Source organism: Cygnus olor, chromosome 21 (assembly GCF_009769625.2).
Source record: "Cygnus olor isolate bCygOlo1 chromosome 21, bCygOlo1.pri.v2, whole genome shotgun sequence".
Taxonomy (NCBI): domain Eukaryota; kingdom Metazoa; phylum Chordata; class Aves; order Anseriformes; family Anatidae; genus Cygnus; species Cygnus olor.
The window spans coordinates 3,999,598-4,026,281 of NC_049189.1; the positions used below are offsets into that span (position 1 = coordinate 3,999,598).

Sequence of the window (26,684 nt, forward strand, 5' to 3'; positions counted from 1 at the left end):
AAGACTGATGCAAGTTAATCACAACCCAAAAGATGGATATCTTTTGTCTAAAAAGCTGTGTTTAAGCTAAATTCACCTTTCCTAGCCAGATTATACATTATATTTTCTGGCTGTATTACACCTCATAATTTCATGTATCTGTCAACTGCTAAGTAACTGGAGTTTTATGCAACTCTTAAATAATTGATTTTTGTTTTTTTTTCCCCCCAAGCAGACGAGTCTCATCCTTCATCAGTTACTTTTTACCAGAAGGACTGATGGCTTTTTGTTTTTTTTTTACAGCCTAAGTTCTTAGAATATGCCACAGTCGGGACTGTACATTCCCACCTTTATTCTTAAACTAAGACTTGCTTTATTCTTATTAAAATAGAGGACTTACTAGACCATGGCTTGTTTTTCTTTCAATCCTCAGTTAATTTTCAGCTGTTTTTGACTAACGCACTTGCAAACAGCATCGGACGGCTTAATTTCTGAAGTCCAGAAAACATTAACAGGAACTGGTACTCTGCTAAGAAGCTGTAATGTTTACTTTTTATGGATAAAAAATTAAAACCAAGCAGCAAGCGATATCTTAACCTTCTAAGCCCACTCAATTACTCAAACGCAGCCTCGCAATGCCAGCCTCCTTTTCAAATATCCCTTGATGATTTTTTTTTCCCTTCTCACCGTTCAAGAGGCTCTGTTTCAATTTTGCTATGAATCACATTTTCTATAGCTGCCATATAAACAGTAAATAAAATTCATGGTATTTTTGCCCCAGTAAGCAGCTCTGTCTTCCAGCATAACTGAAAAGGCTGGCTTCAAAGGAGTGAGCAATGAAAACAATGTTTTCATGAGCAGATATTCCGAAAAGGGCAGATGAGAGACATTTGAAGATGATTCCAGGCAGAAAAGCCAGGCAAATAAGTACGTGTGTTTCGCATAAGTAATTTCTTGACCAGCTACACTGGATTACAAACACTCGTAAACACGTTAGGGAATTAGTTTGCTGTATCTTGTCATTTTTGGCAGACAGATCTCCACTTGTATTTTATGACAAATGAGCTTTAAGCTGAAGCCAGGTGTGGATATTTTAAAATTTATGAACTTGTAAATCCATGTACATGGCCAATTAAGGTTTATCGCCAGCAAGGATTAACTATCCCTGCACATAAATTTAAGAGGTTGTTTGAATCTAGGTTGTTTACCTCAACTACTCTACATCAAAAGCAATGTAAAATATTTAAAGGGCAGCATATTTCATGATAAAAGCTAGTTATCAAGGATGTCACAGTGTGTCATCAGCAATTCTGCATGGAGATGCACGAGTAAAACCTCCTTCCTAAGGAACATTTTACATTTTCGTCTTGAGAATTTTAACATCTCTTGAAAGATGGGACAAATGGGAGGAGAAAAAGGAGGGAGAGTCCAAGAAATAATGCGGAAACTACTGCTTCACCCTGATTCTCTTAACTTTGGAAGGCAGCCCTGAATTTTAGAGGTGGTTCAATTAGCCTCACCAATGTTCTTCATAATCAACATCTGAATGCTAATTAGGAGCACAATTCCATGCAGCAAAAGCCTCCCTGTGCAATAAACTGCAACACAGCAGCAGTGAACTCTGCCTTCAGCAAGCATGCATAAATAAACAGAATTAATAACTACCCAAGTGTGGACGGGTGACTTAATCTGTTTCGATTAGATGCAGCTCTGCCTGAGGCCTTTGTGTTATTTAAAATGTGTTCATCATGTTTAATTAAAAACCTAATAAACTAGAGGTTCTCTTTTAGTTCTGATTTGTATTTCTCTCTCCTGTAAGCTGTATTGATTTTGGTGGTACTTTCGATAAAAAGACAAAAAAAGCATGTACTGAATAGAGACAAAAAAAAGAGAACTGTTCTGCGAAGAACAGCTAGAACTGGACTATTTCCTTCACTGTTCCCAATACGTTGGGCACGCCGGAATTGAAAACTATTTCATTAAATTAAAACTTCAGATGAACATTGTATCCGTTGTAAATGACAGTCATTTGATAGGTTATTTATCTGAAATGGAAGTGTGCAGATACAGCTCATTTTGGGACCAGGAGCAAGCGTAAGCTCGGAATTGTTCTGAACATCACTGAAATTATCAAAGCTGCTTTCAGAGCACGTCTCGTCCCAAGAGAATGGAAATCCCATTAGGACAATTTTTCTTGGGAAACATTTCCACTGAAACCACAGCAGAAAATGGGGGTGTTTCAAGTCAAACTAAACTGAAAGCAGCTCAAGATCATTGCTCTGGGTCTGGCACATGGGGAAAGCGAAGCGGCAAGTCCTCAAGACAGGCTCCAGAGTTCAAATACAGGTGCCCACAAACGGGGTTAGTTGCAGTCATTCCCGATAGACAAAAAGCTCTAAGTCGGTATGTTTCAAAATACAATTTCAACGTAATTTTTGAAATACTTCCATCTGGAGAAGGTTAATTGACCAGCACCACCCCATCCCTAATAGGGATCACTGATTGTTGCATCAAAACTGCCCGTACTGTCAGAGACTCAAAGAGCCACTTTTAGAGGTGGCCAGGAGATGCAGAACAGATTACTTCTCTTCCCCTCCAACAATCCTGGCTGAGCTCCAGCAAAGCATTTTTGCTGTCTCAGTGCACTGAAAGGCAAACACTACGTCCTGCCCATGCCACAGCCCATGACTGCACGCAGGATGAGCAGACCGGAGCGTCACAGAGCCCACGTGCTACCAGGTCCTGGGGACTAGAGAAGACAGCTGAAGAAAATGAAGGGAAATGGGGTTACTCAAACCTCGCACTGGTGAAGGACATCGGCCTGTCAAGTGCGTGAGGGGTGAGGTCAGTCCCCCTGTCCCAGAATTATGCCATTCACATCAGGCATGGCATTCATGGTCAAAACAACCTGCTCTGTCCTAACAGCGCGCTGCGTGGCTTCTTCCCAAACCAAGCATCCACCTGGAACCTCACTGCTGCTTTCTGGCTGGCACTGCAGCCCAGCTCTAACAAGCACGATCCCACCAGGTGATGCTGCACAACGTTGGTCTGCGGGGTGCTTGCTTGGAAAGCGCTTCGTTGCGGCGTTCTGCACCACAACTGCTCGATGAATTTGTCTGCAGGAGTAAATTTGTCAGCATGGCAAGAGAAACCAAGCCCTGCTCACCAAGTCATGCTGGAGATTGATGCTGTCAGGTGGAGCAGCAGCCTTTATAAACAGGAAGCAGCTGCTCTTAGAGCTGCCTCTAGATGCATCAGTGAAGGAGCTGCTTCAGCTGGTTTTATTAGGCAGTAAGGAAGACTGTGGTTTTCAGTGTGCCCCCGAATATACGTACTGGAATGAGAAAGGTTTAAAAATAGCCATGGGTTTAGAAACAGCAGGGAGACAGCAAACCTCCATCTTCATATTTACAGAGCCTTCCGTTTAATTCAATCAGTGGTAAATTTTATCCTCTATTTAATTTGATCTAAACCTCTGTAACCACTTCATCAGTAGTAAAAATAACCTCCATCCTTTATTTTAATCAGTTCTGATCACTGCAAGGCAACTCCTACCGGATAGATCAGTCACAGGCAGCAAAGTGCTTTTAATTAACAAAAAAGGCTTAATCTTTGGGCAACGGATAGTCTGCAGAAAGAGTTAAATGCTAACTACAATAAATTTGAGCTATTCACAGAGCATCAGATCACAAATCCTCCTGAAAACTGCAGAGACCTGTGCTGGACAAAGCCTGGCTATCATAGACACAGAGGAAGGAACTACAGTAACCACCCTGGCACAGTAGAAACTCACTCAAAACACTCATGCAAGTAACACACCAACCAACTCGGAGGATTTTTGACCTAAGGAAGCACAGCATTTGAAGACTGACTTTTGGACCGAGCCAGTTGTTTCCCTCCATCAGTGTGCCCACACTTCCCCTTCGGTTGCTTTTGCCACCTGCTAACCTGACATTGCCCCGGTGCTCCTTTCCCTCTGCCCGGCCATACACCTCACCTCTTCTTACAACAAAGCTTTTCAGACACTGACCTTACAGGGCTGGCAGAAAATTAACTCATAACAACAAAAGGGGGAATGTGTTGTTGTGGGGTCTACAAGGGGGAAGGAGAATATTATAGGATCAGAATCGCAGGAGCGGAAAAAAACGAGACAAGGGAAGCTGTGACTTAGTTTTATTAATTATTTTCTGGTTGTGGTCCTGGCCAACCTGCTCTAGGTGGCCCTGCTTGGGCAGGGGTTGGACCAGGTGGTCCCAGAGGTGCCTCCAGCCTCAGCCATTCTGGGATGGAGCTGGTCATTTACAGAGCCTTTCCCAGTTCAGGAGGTTAACTAAGCAGAGCTTAGTGCCTAGTGTGGCACCTGCCTATTCACACGAATTATAAAAGTAACTCAGTAGGTATTTGCTGGGCTGCAAGAGGAGATAAGCCCAGCACAAACAGGGACATGGTTTGGACCCAGGTCTTCCACCTCCCTCACTAGTGCCACTCTCAGGTCACCAGCCCCACATCACCAGAGGCTCCCTCCTTCTCACTGCTTCCCATCACGACATGGGGGGGGCACACTTAACACTAAGGTTTTCCCTGAAATTTAATTATTTTGGCCAGATTTGGGGTTTGACACAGTCTCTTCCTCTGAAAAACACTTGGCTGTGGAGCTCCCGTGCAGCTGCAGCACCCTACGTATGGCGCAGGAGGAGTTTGCTGCAGGTTTGCAGAGCCAACGAGAAGGAAACTTGCCTTGCAAGCCCCAGAAAGGCTCAGGAGTGCAGTGCAGCTGCTTTAATCTGGAGTTTTCTACAAACTGCCGGAGACGAACAAGCTATGAAGTTCTGCAGGTGGAGCTTAGCTGTCTATAAATAAGAGCACAGTTTGATCTTTGGCTCTGCCGAGGCTGGAGGGCTGCCAAGTGTTTCTGGAAACTTGGATGGAACAGAACAGGAACAAATATGATAAAACGAGCTGAGACTGACAATGATTTATAGAGTTAACGATCATTAGTCTGCACTCACAGGGGCTGTACTTTTGGAGTAATGTTTCACTTTTCAGTAAATTTTGCTTTTTCTTGCTCGCAAGGCTCTGTTCTCTACCATTTAACACGGACTGCTGATCAAAAACCCTGAGCTGCAGCAGCTCTGGCATTCTCAGCATAGCGCAGCTGATGGAAAAAACAAGGAGAGTGAAAAAAAACCCTCGGCACAGAAGAAGAGGAGTTGGCAGCGTTCAATTTAACCATTCTACAGAAAGAATGTAGGCAGAGAAAACGGAGGTAATGACAGCGCGAGGACAAACACAGCGAGCACAAGGCACTTGAAGCATTTGTTCCAACAGCCAGCGCCCCAAACCAAATGCCCTTTTGTGACGAGATCGCTGAAAACCTTATTAGGAAAGCATGTTCTAGGCTTTTTACTCACCCTCTACTCGCCTTGCTGCTGTGCTAGCACACACTCTTCTTCCACCCTACCACTTCAGGCACCCTCCTTACCACAAAGGTTCTTTGTTGGGCTTCTGAATAAAGCCGACTTGAACACAGGTTTACACAGCCTGGCCTGCCCTAATCTAGCTCTTGCACAAGGGTATGTATGAGGAGAGAGCAAGTACACGCAATTCATTGGAATAAATCCTTGAAAGGCTTTCAGATAAACTAGAGCTTAAAAAAACTCTCTCCAGCCACCGTCTGAATAATTAAAAAGTGTTAAGAGCCCATAAAAACACCACCTATTACCAGCTCTATTTTACAGCACCAATGCCAGCTTAATTACTTAACAAAAGAACACAAATTGTATTTTTATTTACGTTTCCAAATGTACTTTTACTCTACCAATTAACTACCTTAAAAGTTCATTCATTAAAAAAAAAACAGGAATTCACAAAACTTTGCTCATCTCTTTTACGTGAACCATGTTGTCTTGCCCCGAATCAGATTTTTCATTTAGACACCTGGTGGGTACACGTGACGAGTTGAATTTCTCCTTCCATTTAAACCATATTTATTAACATACATGAGAGAAGCAGCTTTTTGGACAGTGAAAGGTAAAAACCACAAGCGAGTCTGAGGTTCTTCTTCGATAAATATTTTATCATAGCTAAATTTCAGCCATCTGATTTTCTATTTTAGTGCGCACCACCACCTAATTATTGAGCTAGGAAATAACCTTTTTCCATTTTCACCAACCCAGACATGCCTAGTCAGCTTGCTAAGGAGGCACCATCTTCTTACACATTACATCTCACATAAATCTATTTTGTTAAGTGCATTTAACAGCAGCATTAAAATGCAAAATATTTTTAGGACTTAATCCAAGTGAACTCGTTCAGCACTTCTCTTCTCCCACATAGCAAAAATGCACAAGTGTCTCCCTGTTTGCAGTCAAGTACTTCTGTGTGAGCTCAAGCTGCAAGGTCTGACAAACAAAGGGTTGTAACAACAGCATTTGGTTTCCACACGCTGCCAGAAAATGCAACTTTTGTGCTGAATGCAACAAATATTGCTATTTATTCAGAAAGAATAAGAATCTGCTTGTTTACTAGCTGTCAGCAAATTAAGAATCTAGAGTTTGCTCCCAACTTCGTGTGATTTATAACCCTACAAAACACTTTAATAAGCACAGTTGCATTATGTCATACACATAAAAATTAAGCCAGCAGCAATCTCACAATTGCAGCAATTAAACTGCAGAACAAACAAACCACAAGGAGAAACCTTTGCCTTTTTAATTCTTGCACAGATATCATCTCCCCCAAATCCTGCAAGAAGACACCGGAATACAAAATGTGGTCCATTTGACTGGGAATGTGGAGTGCTTTCCCAGCACCTTCTCTGGCAATTAGAGCTTTTCTGAAGAGGTGTCTTTCTCAGGTCAGAAGTTCCGCCCCCCCCCCCCACTATCAGACTGCAGAATCTTTTAATAGGCTAATACTTACTCTTTTAGTAGGCTAATATCAATAGCAGAAATTTCCATCTGAAGTCATATAGACCAAAAACCTTAACCTCTGGCTGAAGGAAGGAATGACATGCTGACATGTTCCTTCACCTCTGGCACTACGGCCCCAACCAAATACCCTAGAGGTCTGTAACTACCTGCACACACCAGAGAAATCAGCATGCTGGTTCCTCCTTACGCTGTGCATGTGGATGAGGCTTGCAGAATACCAGGATGTTAAACTGTATGGACCCAAATCCAAGTTCCATAACAGTGAGGACATGATGCTGTGCTGTATATTTACTGTACGCCCCACATTCATCATGTCCATACATTATTTTGGGAGCTTTGTTTAAGATGGATGCGCTGTTTTCGGCACGGTTTTGGAGCCTGACGAGTCCTGCATACTTGAGCATGCATGCAGATGGCGTGGCTAAATCCCAGCTTCCCTATTATCTCCTTTTGGTCTGCTCTTTGTCAAAGACTCATCCATCAAGAACAATGCCAGCAAGCAATTTCTAATATCCCGTATGAAGGGAAAAAGAGACTTAAAACTCGGTTTAGGAGAAAACACTGCTATCTAGCTTCCCATTAGCCGACTTGTGCTGACGCTGGGAGCCTCCTCCTACACCAGCAGGTACAAATCCAGGACAATACTTCATGTGCCTTTTTACATCTTGTCCTACTCCAATTTATGGATGGGGCCAGCCTGCCTGGAGGTGAAAGTGGAAGTGAAATTTAGAGCCCAGAGGTTTTCCAGCTGTTCATCTGCTCTACAGAGTCCTCTCAACAACAGCCACTTGATCCTCTCCTCTCATTCTGTATTAGAAAAATAGCCTAATAAAGTTCTGTACCCTGAATGAGAGTCCACTAACTCAGGAGTGTGCAAAGATGTATCCTGTGCAATAAATTATTTGCGTCTTTTCTTTCCCATAAAAATAACCTCTTTAGGAAAAAAATAAAATGAATGAGAGAAGCAACATGAACTATAAGGCTCAAGGGAATAATTCATTTCCCTACCACTTCATCTTCAGTCCAACACTTCTCAATCAGCTTGGGCACAGGCTTCTTCACCAACCGCTGCAGGGCTTTTCCAGCATCATAGTTACTTTCGTGTAGCTAAAAAATAAAGAAGACAAATAGAACATTCGATGGAATTAGCAGTGATCCGATATTGGAGAAAAAACTAAAGGGGGCCACATGAGATGCTCTACACCTAATTATTTCTACTGTTGAAATATGGAGTGAAATTTAAACAACCTGAAGGTAATTGGAATTTTATTAGTAGCAGAGACAGCATTAAAACAAGTATGGTTTTCCCCCTCCTTCCTGGATTTCTCCCAGATGATGTTTGAGGCCATAAAGCACTGAATATTTTTGGTTATATTTTAAAAATACATCTTTTACATTATAAACTCCAAGGAAATTTGTAAAAAGCTCCAAAGCATTTTTCAAACAAGTTGTATTTTACACAGCAATATTTTGTTCCAATTAGTATAGCCAACCAGAAAAACCTAACATACAGGAGCGATTATAAGCTATGGGATGTCAGATTTACCACCCAGAAATTTCTTTTTACAGGATTCTTACTGCATTGCAAAGATCAACGTGTTATTGAAAAACAAATATGGAAAAGAAACACAAAGCCTCTGCAGATAACTAGAGGAGTACATAAAGGCAAGTAGGAACGTCTACATTGACATTACTGTTTCAGATGGTCACAGCCTACACCGTACCTGATTTTCTACCATAAAAGTAGGTAAGTATATGATCAAAAGCTGTCTGAAGTAGACATTTGAATCAGGGTGAGGTAGAAAAACAACTACACTGAAAAAAACATTCAGCAACGAGCCCAGGAGAATCTCCAGCTCTTAACTCTTGATAGAAAACATTTAGCACGCTGTAGATTTATCGCCTGTCCTATCTTCAAAGTACAGTGGGATTTTAAGAACTGGAGGACTAGTCAGGAGCCTGCTCTATATCTTCGGAAAGTGATCTAAAAGAAAAAGACACATTGCTGGGGTGACAGAACTGAATTATCTTCCCATACCCAGAAGGGAGAAGGATTTGCATGCAGACTTCCCTGCACAGACAAGAGCGAGTTTGCTAAACAAGGTGCTACGGACACCACAGCTATTGACTAACATCACAGATTTTTATAGATCCTAAAAGTTTTCTTTATAATAGCAATAACCAAACTGTAATTCCATACATTATCGCCTGCTTTTCCTTCCTGCCCTGAACGTATCCCAAGCTCTCTGCATCCCACCCTCTAGAAGCATCTGTGCTGCCAGCCCTACGTCCCATCCCTCTCCAAAAATATTTCAATGAGTACTCCAATTCTTGAACTTGTCCCAGTCTGCAGAACTGAACAGGGATGAAGATACAATTACTGCACAGCAACAAGGTATTAACTACTTTGTCTCTATTAATATGGTTATACCAAACCTGATTATAGGAGGATGGGAGAAAAATCTCATTTTTCTTATGTCAAAAGTGAAATTATTTCTGTGAATGATAGGGCAGAACATTCAACAGGTCTGCAAGGGCCACTGCAGACCGTGGTGAAGGCTCGCAAGGCGGAAGCGGAGCCTTGCACCACCAGCAGGGCTCATGCAGCTGTGAGAACAACGCACATCTGTATGGCCCTCACTTTTACGTCCTGGCTTTTGTTGACTCGGGCCTTTGCAGGTTTTAAATAGCTGGTGAATCTGTACACAAACTGCCTTTTTTTTTTTTTTTTTTTTTATAAAACATGGCTCGCTTTTTCAATAATATCGTAAGTGGGTAGGAAACGTCCCAGGACAGAGTGCCGAGCTCACACAAGGCACCATGGTCCATCATACAGAGGCACTTCACAAAATGGTGGAATTGGGGTACCATGTATCACAGCATGCAATCTTCCCAATTATTTTATTAACATCGCAGCTTTCTGGTCATGGATGCCACAGAACAGACTGTGACAGCCTGCAAAGCCCATCCATCTGCAGTGCAGAGCATGCTAGGAATTACTTTCCTTAGTGAGGTCCCCAAACATATTGAAAGTAACAGCTAATTTATTCTATTTACTGGTGAAATTTCAGTTCCAAGTAATGTGGAGCCTCCTTTGTAACACCTGAATAGCTGAGTTTCCAGAAAACAATTTGATAAACAATCGCTATTGAACACCTGGGAGGTCCAAAGCCACCGAGGACTGAAGTTAGCTGTGAAAGCCCAAGTGCACAACCCTCTAGAGCTGCGCTGCGTACCTCCTGCTGGTGGGCATGGAGATGTCATCGGCTGTGTTAGAAGAGAAATTAGCACGTTACAGGTAACACTTGGTACAAATTGTCTTGAATCTTCCAGGAACAGTAGGAGCAGGCCTTGAACTGATGAAGGTGCTCTTCTACCTCTTGCCCCAAGTCACTGGGGCATCCAGGATTTGTTTGTGCTCAAGGGACGTCTTTTAAAGAAAGTTAAGGACTTCTAAGAAGAAAAGGTCACTGCTGAACAAAGACCTCTGATCAGAGCCTGGGATTGAGATTTAGAACAATCACCAGCGTTGCCTTAATTGCATGCCTGAACATTTTTTCCCTTACCACCAGCTGAAGTAACAATCGTGTACAGGGTGTTACTGCAATAAAACAAGCGCTTGGCTAATGTAATGGGAACAAGAGAGAAAACTCTAAGCCAGGACCATTTTCTATTCAGCTTTCTATGTGGTGCCTACAAGAGTTACAGAGACCGTGTGCAGTAACTACAACTATCTGGACCTTCACTGAGCAACCAGCTTGCAAAAAGTCATCTCCTCCCCATCCCCTGTCCCAACTCCCATCTCCACAGGCTGCTGCAAAGGACGCATTAACACGTCAGGGCCATCACAGCACCTCACGCTGCTCTAAGTCAGCACGATGCATCACCCGAGATGACTTCATAGGAATCACTGCTTCCAAACACCTCGCCACAGGTGAAATTTCCTGACACAGAGCAGAGCATCAGCTTACAAACCAGCTCACAAACCAGCCTTGTTGCCCACGTCAGTGCCAGCTACCAGGACTGCAGCTCCACGCAGGAGGAGCAGTGCTCTCAGCCCACCTCCCGCAAGCCAAACGATAAGAGCCGAAAGGCAGACTTGCAGTGCCAGTGCTCAGTGCCAACACTCAAACAACGCGACTGCCTTTAAACAGCTTTCGTAACTTGTTTTTTTTAAGCCTCCTCTGGTATGCAATACCTACTTAAAGGCAGGAAAATAAGATGTCTTTTCTACTGGGCACACAGAGGTTTTTCTCCTTGTTTGCTCTCCAGAACTGGGAACACATCCATCTTCAAGTAAAAAGGACTGTTTGTTTTGCCAGCTCACCTTGCAAATGCTTTTTTCTGTGTGTGCTACCACCTAAAAGATTTTTCATTTTGGAAATTTGACAGCGTGAAGAGAATAGAGCTTCTGTTCCTTCTCCCTCCTTGCTCCCTCCCAAAACACGCAGCCTTGCCAAAGCCCCTTTGTAAGGTGGAGGGAACCTGTATTTTGCCTCAAGGAACAACAAGTGTTGTTTTTTTCCCCTGGCTGCCCTATTGCCCAAACCTCTCAGTCTGCAGATAATCAGACAGAGAAAGAAAGGACTGGGCTAACAGGCGACTCTGCCGGTTACCGAAAAATTTCCATGTTTCCAGGCTGCCAGAACTGCCCCAAACCACCACCAGATGATAGGAGCAGTAGCTTCTGACCAAGTGGTTACATTCAAACCACAAAACCCATGAACACAGACAGAAGGAAGAAGTCATGTAAGAGAAAACAAACAGAAGTGAAAACAAGAGAACTTGTCCGGGTTTGGAGTCTCCTGAAAATGTGACTTTGATCAAGGGACAAAATGCTTTTCTAAGTGCCAGGAGCAGGATAATGCAGCAAAAGGAAAAATGTATTTGTGTGTAAGTGCCCAAGTTCAATCTGCTTCTTTCAATCTGGCTGATGGATCATTCTCTGCTTATTGCTTTTGGTCATTTAATATATATAAGCACTTTATTGGCAAGCAACTTGAACATATAAATAATAGCTAATGACAACTGCCTAAGGTTTAATTAACTTCTGGTTGAACTTTTCAAGGTATTGCTATAAACACCAGATTACCGTCCTGTCACCTAGAGAATTATTGTTTTTAACATTAACTCTAACATCTAAATTTTGAACTGCTGTGACATTAACGTGTAAGTACGTTTGTTGCAGTTGTTTGCAAACTTGGAATCAGAAAATAAAGCAACTTCTGCATCACTGGGCCGGATTTTAGATTAAAGAAGAATTCTCAATATGCACGTATCCAAAAAGCTCATTTATATTACAACAGTCATTAAACAACTCTAGATCACAGGAAAGCCTTATTAGCATAAAGTCTGCACATTACCACAAGGTTTCAAGTTTCCACCACAGCTTCTCAGCCGAGCTGCCATTTTCTGTCTGCGTGATGTTGCAAATAAATTCTCCTTTTGGCATGGCTCAGCTGTCAGGCACCTCTGCTCAGTAATGAACCCATGAATTACATCTTGCAGCTCTGACATCCCTGGTCTCGCTCATCAAAATATTGTTCTTCAACTGTAATTTATAACTTAATTTAAATGTCCCTTTTACCGTGACCTTTTTCGATCAGAACGGCATTGCATCTGGCAGCTTCTCCTTCAGCGAGGTATCCTTTTGCAATTACAGTCATTACGATCCCCGCTGAAAAGCCTGGCTGAGTTAGGCTGCATTCACGCTACAGTATTAAATAATTGCAGCTCATTAAGAACGCTGCTAGAGTCCAGAGTCCTTTTCTCCGAGGAAAAATTGCAACTGCACTGTAACAGAGCATTGCTCAACTGCTTTGAAACCTACCCAGAAAAGCCAATAAAAGCAGAAGGGATTTTCAGCCAGGCTGTGCTTTCGTGGGGACGCGGACGTGTCCGGCGTCCGTAGGACAGCGCTGGGAGCCAGGAGCCCTCCAGGTCAAGTGCTGGCTCTTCCCCTGAACCACCGCCGGTCAGGGACACATCATGTCACTCGTCAGGGCACAGAGATAGAGAGCGTGCCCTGCCAAACACGAGGTAAATACCACCGCTACTGTGAGAGCGTTTTAAGCCTCGAGTAATACCGCGGAGTCAAAAGACATTTTTCACTGCTGTCAAGCGGGATGCTGCAGTGAATTGTAAAAGAGGCTGGAATTTGCCTGGTACCACACAGAAAAGGTTTACATAACACCCCCATTTAAGCTCTATTTATTGTAATCTACGCAGGCCTAAGAACACTGATTATTAGCAAGGGATTTGCTCCTCTCACTGAAGCCGACAACGGTCGAGATAGACAGCGGCTCTGTAAAACTGCAGCCTGCTTAACAAGGTAGAAAATAGAGAGGAGGGAGAAGACGACAAGGAAAATGAAAAGAGGAGAGAGAATTACTGCCACGTGGCTCGAGTAGCTAGTTCTGGTGGCATAATTACGCTAATCCAGATAGCTAATTTAATATGAAATGTAATTCAGCCGGCTGCTTTTGGGAGCGCAGCCGAGCGGTTTCAGTTTGAAGCAAGCACTCGTGGCAGCCCCGGCCGGTCGCTAGCAGGGGGACTTGTCTCTGCTGCTGTGCAAGTGGAACGTGCTCCCCAGCAAACACTGCACTAGGTGAAAGAGCAAAGCCTATTTCCAAATGTGTAGCCTTCTTTAAAATGCTCGTCTTCCGAAATGGCAAGGTCTGATTTTTATCAGCCATGCCCAGTGCCCAACAAGAGGCTGGCCCCAAATGCTCCTTAATGCCATGGATCCACCCCCGTTTTTTTTAAATTTTAACTCCTCCCCACCTGCTGCATGCACACTGAACAATCTGGATCAGAGAAAAAAACACTGCCCTTTTGGACAAGGAAACTATTTTGCTGGGCTCCCTCTGGTGCCCAAGGACAACAAAACCTTGAAGCAATCAAGAACCCAAGCTATCCAACAAAAAGCCTCTGCCTGACAGCCTTTTTTTTTTTTTTTTTGCCAACGAGCTCGCTGGTGAGCGTTGATTTATAACTAGTTGTCTAACAGCTTGGCCTGCAACAAAATTTGAAACTAACAAAAAAAGTTCAGGAGGTGACAGAAATCAATACAGCTGCTTCAGAGGAAAATTATTGCTAGCTCTGGTTTTTAAATATCTGATTTGTGGCATCTGTCAGCTTGGAAAATACAGAAATCAGCCCTCGCTACTTTGGAAAAAAAATTAAAAATGCAGCAACTTCCATCTCTTACCCCTCGTTCTCATCTATTTTAAGCTTCTATATAGCTCTAATTGCTACAGAGTGATCTAGATGCTAATGATGCAGATTAAAAAGCCAGATGCTTGTGTTGCATCCCCTTGTCACACTGGGTACTGCCAGGCCACCGTGAACAGCTCAAGGCACAGATGCGAAATGCAGAACAGCAGAGGGAGCTCCTTGGGGCAGCTCCTTCCTGGGTCAGCACAACAGCATTGCTAGCACTGCACAACGGCAAGACCCTGCAAGTTACCCACAGAAGTAGCAACGTTAAATGCAAGAGCATTTTAAAGAAATACTTTCCAAAAGTTGAATATTTTATATATTCCAGAATGATTTCTGGAAGTACCCATGGCAGTCATTTTCACAGCCCTTTCAGTAGTTTCTTTTGAAAGATCTCCTGACTCATCTTACAAATAAAGCACAGAAGTTTTTTTTTTTCCCCCTAAGAGCAAGGATAAGGATGAGTGAAAATTCAAAGTGGCAAAACTGTCTCATGGACTTGAAGTGGCTTCATTCTCCAACACGCCCAGGCAGACAGCGATGGCCCCTGAAGTGCTGTGCTACCTCATTTGAAGCATGAGAGTAGCTGTTAATGAAGACTCATCCAAAAGGAAAACTAGTAATAATAAGAAATGCTAACATATATTTAAATAATTTTTAATGCTTTCAACCCTGTCTGTAGTTAATGAACAAGAAAATCTTGTCCAAGGGCAAGTTAAAACAGGGAGTAATTTGTCTGGGTGACATGTTACTTCGAACTGAATTTCCTTAAACTGATATTACGCTGTCACATTTGTCACTCATAATGACGTGCTCCCGTGTAACAGTGTGTTACGAGAAGTCAGAACAACGCTATTAGTAAGGAGAGATTTGTACAGTATTAGCATATGACTTTCCTCTTCCTTCCGTGCAGCAGTACGCTAGCTTAAGCGGTATTATCTTCTGTTGTAGCATCAAACGCTTCCTTTGATGGTTCAGATCTGCAGGATCTTCCAATTCCTGTAACACCTCAACACATTAAGACATTTAAAAGTCATTTCTTCCAGCCTTTGGATACCTCCATCCTAGGTACGACAACCCAACAGCCTTGCTAGTTTTTGCTTACTCATCTAGGGAAGACGAAGCCATGATTTCGGGAAGACGAAGCCATGATTTCAGTGCAGGTCTGACATTACCCTTGTGGTGAGATGAGGACAGGGGAAGAAATCCCTAGCAACTCCTCCTTCCTACACACAGTTCCGCCTCAATGAGCTTCTGCAAAACTTCCCATAGAGCTCCCTGGGACACCAGCCACTCTCACACATTCTTCTAATGATGTTCTTTAACCTGTTCTTTAATGCCTCACATGACGTGAGAGTTGTAAAAGCAAAACCCAACGTCATTTCTGCTTCTGAGGCCCTTTTATAGGAATATTTAAACTTCTATTACTTTTTTTCTTAAGGCAATACAAAATCACATGGGAAAACCTTACCCTGAGTTGTCTGACATGGCAAGCCACAGTACAATAACCTGCTTAAATGTTTTGACACTGTTTGCTAGCTGAAGAGAGGACAAGAAGGACATTCTCCATAACCAAACACAGGGTCGTGCCTCCAAAGAGTTCTCAGTCCCACAATGAAGAAATACCTAAGTGCTGAGTTTCCTAAGAGGAGTTCTGCATAACGTGATGACAGATTTGGAACCTCTACAGCTATACAGGAGGACAAGGACACACACGTAGGAATATAAATGCAGTTTCACCTGCTTGTCTGAACACACACCAATTTGACCCTGCCACATTTCAGTGCAGGATTTATTGTCATCTGCAAACCAGAACTCTTCACCCCCGGCTCCACATATGTATTACAGATGGGCCAGGCTACACACCAATGCACGTGTTACAAAGAAATTTATCCACAACTAAAACTTACTGGCACCACAACTGGCCGTTTTTAAAAATAATTCCGTGGGATTTTTTTCCTTCCTTCTATGGAATAGAAGAAAGCAGCGTGTCAGATGCTTTCCCACACTGAACATGTCATTAGAGCGGGCAATGAGCTTGCAAGTAAAGAATGGTGAGCAAAATAAGACAGTTAATTAAGCTGGCCAGACTTGGAAAGGGAATGATTTCTAAGGATTTCCAAATTTCAATTAGCTTGGGACAGGCAAAAAAATATTGGCTAATTAAGTCCTGACCCTCCTGCACGATTTTCAAACTAAGGATCTCCACAGATATCCTGTGCATATAGTCTTTTTGGAGGCTTTTTGGTGGTTTTGTGATTATTAAGAAGCAAAGCCTATCCACACTCAAAGCCCAGAAGGGCTAAAGAAGGCAAAGTGCATTGCTACAGAGGATTAATTACAAAAACAGGCTAACCACGTTGGCTCTCTGAAGGCAGTAATGTTGTCCACAGTGACCCAAAACAAGGTTTGGGACTAACTCAAATTAACATTTCTATTTCCCTTTACACTTAGAAGGGTTCTGACTTGAAGCGATGTGATTCTGCAGCTCACAAGGTAAGAGGAACTGAGTAGCTATAAAAGAAATTGTTTCCATCACCTACCATTTCACCAGTCAAATGGCTTCACACACTCTAGTTCACTTCTGAAACTGGTAAACCAAAAGCCTACTAAATACCATAGAATCATAGAATATCCGAGTTGGAAGGGACCCAGAAATATGCATATTTTCACTTTACGTGACCAATATTTTAAGGTCTAATGCAATTTTAAGGGCTACAACTACAAACGTGGCACAAAATCTCAAGAGCCCAACCAAGGAGCAGGAGTTGAGGTGTACCTGGAACAGTAAGTGAATGATCACCTCAAGGAGCTGATATATGTGTTGCATTGGGCCTTCCATGATCTTCATTTCTATCTGCTGTAATTAACAATAAATCATTTGGGGGCTGCAGCATCTGTTATTACATAAATAAAGCACTACCAAAGGAGCTTGTCAAGACTGATTTATATGAAGTGCTGCTCTGAAGTTTATTGGATTTCCATAATAAGAAATCATACCGTATCAATTCTCTTCCATTAATTTTCTGGGTTACACACCATAATTTCTAAACAAAAACACAACTCAGGGCAGGGTAATGTTCTCAGAATTTATTTATCAGATAAACCTGATATCTGTTTTAAATACACCGTGAACAGAAAGATTAAGAAGAGCACCTTTTGTCAGGACAACAAATCACCCATCTAAACCGTTAAATTAGTCAAAAAGGGTAGGTTCAGAAATAAGTAACTTTCTTAAAACATCCTGCCTGAGCGAACTGTTGTTCGTAAGAAAACATTCCTCTAGAAAAAATTCAAAGTGAGCAAGGCAAGTATTTCCACTGCTTTCTAAAAGTTGAGATCCCCAATTGCAGCGCACAGAGAGCTTTGCAGCATGAATAAAATAAACATCAAAGAAGTCTAAGGACTTTTCTGTTCAGGTCAAACTTTCCAGATGGTACGTCCAAGAACATTCAACACTCCACATTCAGGAGCTCTGCTCAGTGGTAACTACTCGGTATCAATACAAGGAGAAAAAGTAGCCTAGAGGGGAACAGAGAGGACGTGAACCACCAGACTTCCAAGAGAAACTTGGAAGAAGAAGGCAAGGTTAACACGAGCTGACTGTAAGAACACCAGTTGCTGTTACACGTTAAGATTTGATACGTGGCGGGAGCCATGACAACAACAGTTAGAAGTATTTTTGACACAAAAACAATCCAGCTTCTTCAATGGGTTGCATTAAGAGTTTGCATAGTGCTTTTACTTCACAAGTGTGAAAACCTCCCCCATTCAGAAAATGAATCAGCGCCTATTTTCTAAAATAGATGTGCACCAGAAATACAAAAAGAATCGGAAGAACAGAAAAATGCATCAGGATGAAGCAAGGTCTTGGATGCGAGAAGCCTACAAGTGCAACTACAGGCTCCATAAACTCCCAAGGGATTAAAGGGGCTAATTAAAGTCGATAGCAAAGCAGTGAAATTAAATGAATTTTCTGCAGTAGTCTTTTATTATAGATGACAAGAGGAAAGAAATTCCAATTCCAAAAGCTCTTTGATGATTATTGGTCTTAGCAGAGATTTGAGTCTCTAAGAAGGATGTCAGGGAACAACTTAGAATACTCCAGAGTGGTAAGACACCAGAACCAGATGGCATTCATCCCAAGGGAAAGGAAGGAAATAACATGTAAAACAGATGAGAAACCGAAGCGGATGCGCAATACAGACTTAACTGCAATTCTTCAACAGCATAAAAATCTTTAACACGCTGGTTTGTCTTAAGTAAAGGGAGCAAAGGAGTAAGATTTATGTATTCATCTCAGTTCTGAAGTGTGCTGCGAAGCTAACTGAGAAATAACACTTGACTTTGCAGATCTGGAAGTGAGAACTAGCATTTAATTTGGGTACAAAATTTCATCTTGGATTTCAGCTGGTTAAACATGTGAGTGTATTGACTTTATCTCAATCATTTTGCAGAATGAAAGTGCTATTGCCATTTATTTTATAAATACTATAGGGGCATATTTTAGGTCTTAATCCCATTCTACTCCTGTGCTGCAGGAAACCAGACAAAAACTGATGCACTCCTTGGAAGGCGTGTAATCAGGCAGAAATGGAAACAAAAACAAAAGGCAAGTGTTTTTGGTAAACTAATCTCACATCAGTAATGATTTTCCCATTAAGAATACAAGAATTTTAACTTTAGTGTGGATATTGAGTTATATATACCTAATCACAGACTAGACCCATTACAAACTGGTCTATAGCTTGCAGAGACCTTCTTTTAATGTTCTGAAGCATTTAAAAGTTTCCTGCAATGAGATGATTTACTGAGAGTAAAGAATCAGTAAAGGATATTTAATAGATGTGATTAATTTGATAAGGTCAGTTCCTCTCACTTTAATAAAACCAAAGACCAACATGCCTACAGTACTACCTCTAAACAGATAACCCGCTCTTTGTTGCGATAATCATCACTTAGCTCCTGAACTCAACTGTTCAAGCCCCTGAGATACGTTTTGTGCATAAAAGGTGGCTTAAAAAGAGGCAGAACAAAAACTGTTAGTACAGTCAGCAGATCTGTCCCTGTATTTTTTCAGTGTAGCAGATGACCATTTATACTTAATTCCTCTTATTATATTTCAGGAAGGAAACAACAAAGATGCAAAGGTCAGTTTACAGTCACTACCACCACAACTCCCCAGAAGCTGCACACAGGGCTCTGGGGAATACAAAGCCAAGAGATTTCACTCTGCTACTGAGAAAGACGGGATGACAGACAGGTTGTTTCAGCTTGAGCCTTAAATTACCACTCCATGTATCATGATTTACTGGTGTTAGTGACCCCCACCCTTCCCAAAACAGTTACGGTGGCTGCGCTGCAAGCGTGTGAACATCTGAACAGACACTCACATCTATATAACCACTCGGTAACACTTTATTTACACACATTATGTTTACACAAGAGAACTGCACATACACGCAGCCAAATACTAATAATGAAGACTGAATTACATGTGGGAAAAACTTCAGATGGTCATTACCACATACAGAACACTATATATAGAAGGAAAACTCAGTGCCCTGAGATGAAATAATGATTGCTTTCCTACACACAGTAGCTAGCTGGACTGAATGAAACCACCTGGGGCCAGGGCAGGTGTCAGCTGGGTGAGCAACCCTTCTAAGCTGGTGGGCTTGACCTGAGCAGCTTGCTACACTGAATGTTCACACATGCTCAAATCTTAAAGGCATCACCCAAAAGTTTGTCATTAAATTTGTAGTGAACTTAGAGTGAACAGTGCAGGTTTAGGTCTTTGAAACCTAGGTGGTCTTTGAAGCAAAGTTGTTATAGACTAGGCTACAGACTTACTCATGGTGTCATCCCAAAATCAGTTTTACCTCCTAAATATTTTATACATTTCTGGTTTAAAGCAGCCAAGAATTAAATGTAACGAGTTCATCCATACAGCAGCTCTGTATACTTACTGTATTGAGTGCATTAAGTGTAGTGTCATCACGGGAGGCTGCAACACAACCGTCTTCTGTGGATCCTCCATCACACATGCCTGCAAAAGCTGCCATGCTCCTTTAGAGTTTGAGGGGAAAAAAGTTTAAATCCTTCAGCTTCTGTTTGATGCACACATCATGCAATACAGAAATAGTACATTTACACCTTAAATAATGAATTTCAGGGCCTTGCAAAACTGCAGAAATAAGTAAAATGAGGCACCGCATGAACACTGCCATTTTCTACAGACCTGTATCACCTCGGCATATGAAATAATTCCAATGTAAAGTGGATTGTATTAATTAAAAATCTGCACTGCGGTAGTACCATAGCGTGATTGGGACTATGGGAGATGTAACCTACAGGCACAAGGGCACAGTCTTGCCAGAGACAGCAAACTTGTTATTGCAAATTTAGTTTAATTATGTTACAAAGCTGGCTTAAACTGCAGATTCCCAACATCTCTGAATTGTTGCAAGCTAGAATTAATTCATTTACTCACATTCTGAATTATGAGGCCACTAGTGTAAAAGCCTGATATTTCTTTATCTAATTAATCTAGCAAGCATACTAAAATTCTGTATATAACTGAAAAGTGATTGTGCTCGCCCAGCATCAAACCAGCGCATCCGTGTATCAGACTAAAGGTCTCAGTTTACCCAGCTGACTGCCATGTTAAACCAAAAAAAATACTAAAGGAGTGACCATAGCCAGCTGTTGCACAAGGGGGAAGCCCACATGTCCGCTAGGGCACTCTAAAGATGTGGGGAGTGTCCTGGCTGTAATTACCTTGCTGCCCGGAGGTACATGAGTAAGTCACAGTCGTTGACCCCCGGCATCCACACAAGCTCTTCATGCTGTGTCACCGTGTCACCATCTGGGGAAGGAAATGGCTGCAGATCAGGAAGCTTAGCCTAGGAAAAAAAAAAAAGAGTTCGTACAGACATTGGAGTTGTCAATGTTAGGAGGATGCACAAGCATTACTAGTACCAAAGTCTGCAAGCTCTCTGGAATAATCCCAACTCATAGATGGAAGATGTTCACGCAACAGATGACAAAGAGATTAGATCCACACTTTTGAAGTTTATGGAGAAACTGAGTCATGAAGATCTATCCACTTTATCCATCAGTCCTTTTAAAAGGGCAGTTCATTGTCTGCCAGTCACGCGGGATTAAGACCACTTCCCAGTCCACCAGCGTGAAGCCCTTCTATATTTATGCCATGTGCAATCCTGCCTGCAGAAATGCCAGTGTGGAATTAAGCCATTTTGAACCACACATATAGTCCTCACCTATACTAAAATCAAATACTGCTGGACAATCTACTGTGAAAGATAGATTTCATTTGTCAAAAAGATGCTGTTACAACTCCTGCTTGTCAGGCTAAAACATACTGCTATAACGATAAAAGACAACAAGAATATGGCTAGCATGTGTTTTATTTTGATACCTCAGTAAAAAAAAATTATACGTTTGACATTAAGTTTTAACAAAATCCTCTGTAAATTATTAAGAATCCAAAGAGAAAAAGAAATTTCCTGAAAGTGAGATAGCTCAGTGAAATGAACCCTGCCTCTAAAGAAGCACTGCACTGGATCCAGAGACCCAATTAGCATCTTTAGTCATCTACTGCAATGGGATGAGATAGCTGAGAGCCTCTTCGGAAACAGCTTTTAAGCCCTATAATTACCTCCTATACTTACAACGCTAAACATATTTGAGAGGCAACGTTTATACATAACCAGTAATTACAAGTCGCAGGTTCAGATGTCTTTCATGTTCTGCTCTTTAATCTGTACTTTATTTTACTTCTTCCCTGGGAAAGTGGCTCTGTCATTGAGCTTCTCTTCAGGAAAAGGATAAGCAAGCATGACACCACGAGGACATCGATTTCTGTGCGAGCTCTGCATGCTAGCAACCAAGGGGCTTTCACAACTGATGCTCAGCCTTGCGTGCCCCAGGAACAAGCTCAGCATTACTTGAGTTCCTCCTAAGAGCAACTTCCTCTTGAACACCTCTGGTCAGCTGCTAGCCAGAAGTTTCCAGAGGAGAACATTTAGCAGAGGCCTGCTATCCCTCTCCTCTTCTATACACGAACTTTGATAATTGCAATTCTCCAAAGCATTTAGCTCCACTCACATCCCTACTCCCTGTTACGACACAAGCAGTAGTTTGACATCTGCATACAAAAAAAACAGCAGTCCTGTACCCTCTGCAACATATAATTTAAGGAAAAGGAAGGCAGCAGAAATCATCAGAAAACACCAGTGGGACCTCAGGGTAGTTAAGGGTGTGTTTCTGGATTCTCGTGCATATAACTCATTCTCAGGAAGGCAGAAGCGTGCCCATACCCGGAGCTAACAGAGAGCTGTGCGTAGAGGGGGCTGTTCACACACCTCCCATTGAATGAATGAGACTGCAACACAACGCGGCAAAAATCTTCAATATGACTTCGTACCTCAGCCAAAGCCTGCAATCCACCATTCGTATCTCGTAAGATTAAACCTTACGCTAATTAACAGGATGAGAATACATCTTGTCGGAGGTGACACTAGCCAGAACCACAGGTGCTCGGCATATAATAAAAGAACTGTGCAACTTTAAAACACTGAACTAGTGAGCCAGCAAAAATTAGCAGTGTTCGGTAACTGTGGACCTTCCTTCATTCTATTTTTCTCCATCCATACTTGCACCTGGCAATTATATCTTCCAGCACAGCTGATTACTACCTGCCAAAACATTACATGACAATTTGAAATGAAGGTTGTTTTGGAAGTATCATTTACAGTGCTCTTATTATGACTAACAGAAAGAATAATACAGGTTTAATTGACAAGAACTCTTTTCCCCTCAATACAAAGCATCCTCGAGGATTAAATTATACAAACGTTGACTATCACCAGTTGTTAAACAAGACTGAAAAAGGAGTCTGAATGAATATTTATCACGTGGATGCAAAAAATCCAGTGGTGGGACGGTACAAAGGCAGCCCCACAGGCAGAGGAGACTGCTCCCAGTGACAGCCCTGGCCTTACAAGCCAGCTATCCACCAAAGATCCACCAGAACAGTTGTTAATGCTGTAAAAGCAGATTATTTCCCAAGCTCATGAAAGACAGAAGGAATATCTTCTACTTCCCACTACTTGAACACATTCGGTATGATTTCTCAAATTTTAACAGCCCAAATGAATTAAGGCACCGGTTTTAAGACCTTGCAATTCTTTTTACTTCTCAGAGACAAACAAACAACATTGCTGAGCTCTCCCATCTTTAAAATTGAAGCTTATCCTCTCTTTACAGCATCAGGAAGTTTTTTTTTTTTTAATTACATTAAAAACTTCCTGGGAAATACAAATAAAATACTATGCCATGACTTCTATAGTGTATAGATGTAAGAGATATATTTCAATAATAATAATATTTCAATAATAATTCTCCAGCATTACCGTGCCTCCCATTCAAAAAGATTTAAGCTGTTCTGTGTCAAAATTATGCAGGACAAAAGGGCGAGGACCAGCTAACCTCTTCCTGACAGTAGGAGACTACACGTCATGGTTCTGTTAGAACATGGCAGGGCACAAAGAGGGCATTTAGAAAAAGGTCCATCCCTAGCAGCTGCCAAAATTGCTCTAATTACAAACACTGCTTTCATTTTAAGACAAGTGACGAACGAGTAAATACACAACGGCCCCACTGACTCTTACGCTCAAGTGCCACCGTTGCCCAAACTCTGTTTAACATGTAAAAATATGAAGACAGCATGTACAGGCTGCAAATGAAAGCGTGGGTCAAGGAGGAAATGCAGAGCCACAGACGTGACACCACAAAGAGCACAGTCACAAATGGAAGAGGGAAAACAAATTCACAGCAAATTCCGAATTGGTGACAGCTGTAACAACAGCCACACTCAAACGCGCCATGTCTTGGATTAAGAGATGAACACGTGCATAAAAATACAGGTGTATCTCAACATACTTGCTGTTCAGGAAAATCTTTTGCAGGTTTAAAGTTCCCCTACCTTCTAAGTTTGTCATCTTTTTCTTGGAAACCTGCTGCCTTTTTACTCCTAAGAGAACTCCATTTTGTTCAAACATATTGATTAATGAAAAGGACTTCAAATGCCATAAGTAACATACTACCAGCTTGACAATTTTACCATAAAAAGGGAAGTTAAAACATCTACTTTGACTATAACTGGAAAACAATACCAAACTAAGTTTTTTGTTTTGTTTTGTTTTTGTTTTGTTTTTATATAGTCAATTAACATACTGTTTGGTAAAAATCAGCTGAGAACGCATTCATTTTTAACTCCAGAATGTGCCCAACAACAGCTGGGGTTTTTTCCTCCTTAATTTCCAGTAGTTATTCAGATTCCTTCAATCCAATTCTAGAATCGATCCAATAGCACTTTCACTAGTAAAAATCATTCAAATATCAACATTTGACAGATTAATCTCATTAACTAAGCTAAGGAGTTCTAGGGAACTCGTGATTACTCTCAAATTCACAGTATTTGAGCAATTTGAGCAGTATTTGATACAATTTTAAATAAGCGTCCTCTGAACAGATCAAATGCCGAGAACCACGTCCTCTAGCTATTAAAGTACAAACAGAATCCCTTACCTGATGACTGGGTCCAACTCTGATTTCACCTTGGGTACTGTTTAGCCTCCTAATATAAAAAGAAAAACCAGTAATGAGAACGAAGTATGATTAATGAAACTCAGGCTTACGGTCTGCATTTTTTGTCATTGTATTTGCAATGCAAATGGAAGAGAAGCAAAAATTATTTCAAAAAAAAAAAAAGTAATACTCAGGATATTACTGGCCACACTGCAAATGATAAAAACCAATGGGACAAGTCTGGAAGGTTTTAGTCACACTGTTGGAGCCAAGAGTAATTCCCTAGTGTGATCTGAAGTCACAGCAGCAGGAAGCACCAGGCAGCTGATGAAGGGATGCACATCGCGCTCCTTTTGAAGCTTAGATGCCACGCAATATAGAAATAACGCTGGCTTCTAATTGAGATCCTTTAAAAGCCCTTTTACAGTTCTCTACAGCTCTGAACTGCTCAGTGCTTGAGTCAGCCAGCTCTAAAGCCTGCTCTGCAGAGCATCGCCTTCCAGCGAGCATCCATCTGACTTTTACGAGGGCGATGATCCATTAATTGCTTATTTCAACACCAGATCTAAAATAATGCACGCAACACACAAAGCGCTAAGCTACAGAAAAATACGAAGGAAATAACACGTTCCTTATGGACACCTTGATGGGCATTTTCATTTGGAAAAAGAAAATATTTTAAAGAAAAAATATTCGTGTTATTAATGTTTGAACAGAGAGCCTCGTGTTACCAGAATCTGCAGCAATAATGCCATTTCTTCCAGGCTATCTGACATGGCTAAAGCTATTTTTCCTATGAGATTTTGACTAACCAAAGATAAATAAAGCTTCTTTATCACTAACGCCTACCCTTTGACCCTTTTTCTTTATAAAAAGAATTACCATATAATCAGCGAGGCACACTAACAAAATTATTTACTGGAATACTCCTTTCCCAGTGGCTATTTTAAGCCATGGCACTCGTTTGCTGCCATCTCCTTCCTCACCCAGCTCTTGGCAAGAGCCACCTCACCAGTCCACAATGGCATCTGTGCCTCAGCACCAGTACTCGGGGTACTGAACACAGCTACCGTCAAGAAAGCTCCATCACCCTCCAAGATGCCTGTAAAATAAGTATTAAGGACCAGAACCAAACCCGAAGAAATTCAGTGTCAAGACCAACATTGTTCTTTGCCTCCAGGTTGCGTGCGTTTAAACAGACATCTTCCATTTAAGAGTTTTAACCCACTGGCAAGGAAGAAGTTATGCAGAAGCCTAAAAACTATCCTTCATCTGGCACAGCAAACTTGAGTTCATCTTGCAATTTGCTGTTTTAGGAATAACGACATCATTTGACAAACAAGCTGCTGCCCTGCAGGATTTCATATTCGCCCCGCTACGCTCATGGTGATTGCAAGCCATCAAGAAAACCACATTTCTTTAAAACATAGAAAGTAGAACCACCACCAGAAACTGCCAGCCCTGTGCCAAGCTACCACGCAAAGCAGCAAGTATCATGACAAAATAAAACCAGAGGATTTTCTGACATGACCATTTGCATATCTTTATGAACATTTTCATCTCAACACATCAAACTACGTTGCAAACGTTTATTAAACTGAACTTGACCGTGCTGAGCATTGTGAAATTTTATTCACAAGTGGGGAAACTGCAGCAGCAGATCTGAACAGACCTTAGCCAAGGCAAGGTGACAGTGGGGCCTGTCAGACAGTACTCCAAACAGGTTCTGTGATACCCAGGCTGATGTCCCGATGCCTACACAACGCCGCCTTCCTGGGAAGCCGATCTACGCTGCAGCTGCACGTGCCAAACTCTCCCGAAAGGGAGAATGTGTCAAAGTCCTTTCCTCTCACGGATGCTTCTGCAAGTCGAGCTGACACCATCCTCTGGCTTCCAGGTTATGCAGAGAAATGACTCAACCAGAAACCCCATTTTGTA

General features: G+C 41.9%; 1 protein-coding gene across 7 annotated transcripts in view; it reads right to left on the reverse strand.

Moving 5' to 3' along the window:
* RERE (arginine-glutamic acid dipeptide repeats) overlaps window positions 1-26,684 on the reverse strand; it is a 232,261-nt gene that overhangs the window by 67,285 nt on the left and 138,292 nt on the right. For all 7 annotated transcript variants that reach the window (XM_040533319.1, XM_040533315.1, XM_040533316.1 and 4 more), the window contains 4 exons: window positions 24,747-24,795; window positions 20,913-21,037; window positions 20,102-20,201; window positions 7,920-8,018 (listed from right to left, as the gene is read on the reverse strand). In XM_040533319.1, the coding sequence (XP_040389253.1) occupies window positions 7,920-8,018; window positions 20,102-20,201; window positions 20,913-21,037; window positions 24,747-24,795 (373 nt within the window). The remainder of the gene's footprint in view (window positions 1-7,919; window positions 8,019-20,101; window positions 20,202-20,912; window positions 21,038-24,746; window positions 24,796-26,684) is intronic.